Below are 4064 nucleotides of genomic sequence, written 5' to 3'. Positions count from 1 at the left end.
CCATCCAGGAGCACTGAAGAGCCACTTACTGCAGCTCTAAGTCTGGCAGCAGTGTCTGAACTTCTCCGAAGTCAGTCTAATACGTCTCACAGATTCACAGAGTAGTAGGGGTTGGAAGGGACCTCTACAGATCATCCAGTCCAACCCCCCTGCCAGAGCAGGATCACACAGAGTAGATCACACAGGAACAAGTCCAGGCGGCTTTGGAAAGTCTCCAGGGAAGGAGACTCCACCACCTCTCTGGGCAGCCTGTTCCAGGGCTCTGTCACCCTCACAGGGAAGAAGGGTTTCCTCATGGTCAGGTTGAACCTTCTGTTTCCCAGTTCATGGCCACCACCCCCAGTCCTGTCACTTGACAACACTGAGAAGTCTTAGAATAGTTTCCTACAGTTTAAGTAACAGTCACCATGACAGACAGGTTTGACATCATACCTTTTGTAGTTACCTTAAGGAAGACATGGAAACAACAATTCTCTAGAAAAGCACTTCAGTCAGTACCTTTGGGCCCATAAATTTTATGGCCGCTGATGCTCATTAGATCAATTTTCATGTCGTCGACATCCATAGGAATTTTACCAATTGCTTGCGCAGCATCTGTGTGGAAGAAAACCTTACGTGCGCGGCAGATCTCACCTGTAATAAACACGCAGAAGCAAAAACCCCCACGTTATCACATCTAATATTTATGATTCCAACAATGAATCTAAAGCATCAGTCTATGGCGGGGATCAGTTGAGGTGACAGAGGAAGAAATGGGTGCTGTCATGTTTCTTTTACAGGAAAGCGTCCGCAGTTGCGCAGGAGCTACTCCAGCTGATGCCTAGCTGGGCACAGGTTTAGGCCGGTCAGCAGGTAAGACTGTGGTGAATTTGTTAGTTCAGAAGTTAAAAAGTCTTCTGCCGTAAAGAAGCGAGATTGTTTCCAAACCCACGCCTACAGAGTACAAATGGCTGCATGGGACATCCAAGTTTCCCCACAGGGATGACTCCACACCTGGACAAAACTTCCACAGGTTTAATTCCTTTTCTCCTCAACACCAGCCCAGTACAAGCCACACTTACTTATGCTTGACAAGAATTTTTATGCCATTTCCTCTATTTCCCATGTTCTGCAATATGCAGCTTCACAAATGTTCTCAGAAGTGTCACTAGTCCTCACACACACCAATTACTCCCACCTCAACTCAAGCCTGTAATCAATGTTTTTGCACCCAGAGCAAAAATACACTAAGGAACAAAATAATGTAATGTTCATGGACAGTGAACTTAAATAATACTTATTTTTGCCATCAAAAAACCCCACTGCTCACCTTCCACAGCATCTGTACCTAGCACAGCTGCATCCTACACCTCTCCTTTACAAGTTTAGCATTATCTTCCACAGAAGAAGTTGTCCTCCTGTGGCCCAGCAAGAACGGCATTGCTACGGGTACTATCAGGCCACAGGCCTCATGCCAACAGAGGCTTAGGTTCACTCTGCAGGGCCCCAGACCTGTCAGACCTGTTATCAAGGTGCTATGAGAACTTACTGTGGGAACCAGAGCCTGGTACCAACTGTCTCTGGCATTTAAGTGTGGGACAACAGTAATGGACTTGACAATATAAGCATGAGAGTCATCTGACCTAAAAGCAACTCACTGATGGTCAATTACTTATCAATGAAGAAATATAACCTTGAAGAGTCATGGGGAAAAGGCTGCTTTCAGCGTAATAAAGAAGAAAAAAACCACAGCATCTAAGTAAGAGAAATATCAGCTGCCTGACAGGTAAGATGCCTGTCACAGCCTGGGAACACAATACCCTCCAGATCCATGACTATAACCATGGCAGAGACCAAAGCCTAAAAACTCAAACATCATATGAAAGGACATCTTGAATATGAAGGGGGCATGTGTGTTGGTGTCACTGTCATCGGAAATGTTATCAAGGAATCACTGTGGGATCCACGAGCTGTGTACGCGGGCCAGCCGCTCACCCTGCCAGCTCCAGTGACGCTGGTTCTCCAGCTCTCCCTTCACCTGCTTTGCCACACTGCTTCGAGGTCCCTGTCCCTCCATCTGCCTGCTCAGAGCCTGGCTCGCCCTCCCCCTGCCTCCTGTTCCAGAAACCTGGCTCTTCAGTGGGCTTTTGACCTCCCAACCAATTATTATGACTGTATATGGCAATACTGGGAGGGAAGGGGTGTCTAAGTGTGGTGCTCACCCTCCCACCCCAAATTCTGCATCTCTCTCCTCTTAAAAACCAAAAGTGCTTAATAAACCATTATAATACATAAACTCAATTTGGCCAGTTATTCTGTGCAATTTTCTCACCCATCATACAGTTCAGAATGAAACTAGAAACACTGCAGCTGGTCTGTACTACGAGGCTCTAACTGCTGCAATACTCACTGTAGAAGTACGGAATTTTGTCCTCATTTCCCTTTTAAATTAAGTTTTTATTTGGAACAGCATTATCATTTATTCCTCAGCTATACAACACCCAATCTTTTGCATCAGTAGCACTTGCCTATGAAAACAATAAAATGAAGCAGAAGTGCCATCAGCTGGCTGCTGGAAGCCACGGCATACTTACCAATGTCACCAATTGGCTGCTTCACTCCTATTTCATTATTCACAGTCATTACAGAGACCAAACTTGTATCTGGCTGGAATGCAGCTTCCAACTCCTGGTGAAATATTCAAACAGACAGAAGTTGCAATTAACACGAGCAGCAAGATTCCAGTGCACACCTTCAGTTTGGTAGAAAACCTTACCCAACAGCCCCCTAACTAGCACGTTACCAACAAACCCCTTGTGTTCCGACAGTCCTGGTGTGAGCACTAATCCACGTGAACATGAAATTCCTGGAGGAAGAGGAGCGTGATCAATTGTGTCTCTGCATGGCCTGACCCCGGTATGTACCGTGCCACCTGACCTGATGAAATCAAGTCAGAACAGGCTTTTGCTATGTCTCATACATTCCTCTGAACTAGTTCCTTTCATGAATTAACCACCCACAAAACAGTGTAAGCCTCATCTAGACAAAGTGTGCTGGCTATACAGATTGCACTACACACAAGAAGACGTCATGCAAAGGAGGAGTCTGTCAGCAAACCACTCAGAGAACATGACTAACGTTTCTGCGTTAGAGGACACAAGGTCCTCTTGAGCATCAATCTGAAGTAAAAACTCTTCTGTTTTCACTTGCTGTCAGTAAACAACCTACCTTCAAATCTATGAGCCCATTCTTTTTAACAGGCAGATACGTGACCCGAAACCCCTCTGTTTCCAGGGACCGGCAGGAATCCAACACACACTTGTGCTCCGTTTGTGTAGTAATGATATGCTTTTTTCTGGATTTATAGAACCTTGCAACACCCTGTCAGGAACAATCCATGAACAACAAATTTGCCGTTAGACCACGGAAGAAAGCAAGCTTTACACAAAATGATTGGAAACAAGAAATTACCATTTAGATACAACTCATTTGGATCTTCCCCATTTGCCCCAAAGGCATGAATCTAAAAAGTACTGACATGTAATTCACACCATGTATTTCCATCAGCACTCATTTTCCAAAGCATCTCACTTTTCAGAAAGCCTGTGAAAATGTTAACTAGTGTAAGTTCTAGACATGATAACAGGAATACTTTTTAAAAAACATTTGCAATGGAGCCATATACAATGAGAAGTCTAACAACCAGATGCTAAAGGTTAATATGCTACCAAGACTCAGAAGAAGGTTTGTAATCAGCATCTCCACTATATTTCATGATAAAGACTTTAATTACCTAAGCAGAAAGATTGTATTGTGTGGCAAGGTTTTGGTAGTGGGGGGCCTACAGGGGTGGCTTCTGTGAAAAACTGCTAGAAGCTTCCCTATGTCTGACAGAGCCAATGCCAGCAGATTTCAAGACGGACTCGCCGCTGGCCACGGCCAGGCCAATCACTGTCGTAACACCACAGCGATAACATGTTTAAGAAGGGAAAAAAACTCCAGAAGAGTAGATGTTTACAGACAGAGAATGCAAGGTATGAGAAAGAAAACTCTGCAGACACCAAGGGCAGTGAGGAGGGGCAGGA

At 44.9% G+C, this 4064-nt stretch overlaps 1 protein-coding gene across 1 annotated transcript in view; it reads right to left on the bottom strand.

Moving 5' to 3' along the window:
• Nucleotides 1-498: 498 nt before the first annotated feature.
• LOC104512938 (cysteine desulfurase, mitochondrial-like) overlaps nucleotides 499-4064 on the bottom strand; it is a gene marked incomplete at both ends in the record, with an annotated part of 4897 nt that continues 1331 nt past the window's right edge. Inside the window, 3 exons of the mRNA XM_010156128.1 lie at nucleotides 499-633; nucleotides 2574-2667; nucleotides 3208-3360. Coding sequence (XP_010154430.1) covers nucleotides 499-633; nucleotides 2574-2667; nucleotides 3208-3360 — 382 coding nt within the window. The remainder of the gene's footprint in view (nucleotides 634-2573; nucleotides 2668-3207; nucleotides 3361-4064) is intronic.

The sequence above is a fragment of the Eurypyga helias genome, unplaced genomic scaffold (genome assembly GCF_000690775.1).
Source record: "Eurypyga helias isolate BGI_N326 unplaced genomic scaffold, ASM69077v1 scaffold10547, whole genome shotgun sequence".
In the NCBI taxonomy this organism is placed as follows: Eukaryota; Metazoa; Chordata; class Aves; order Eurypygiformes; family Eurypygidae; genus Eurypyga; species Eurypyga helias.
The sequence above is the reverse complement of the archived record's forward strand: the minus strand, read 5'-3'. Positions and strand labels throughout refer to the sequence as shown.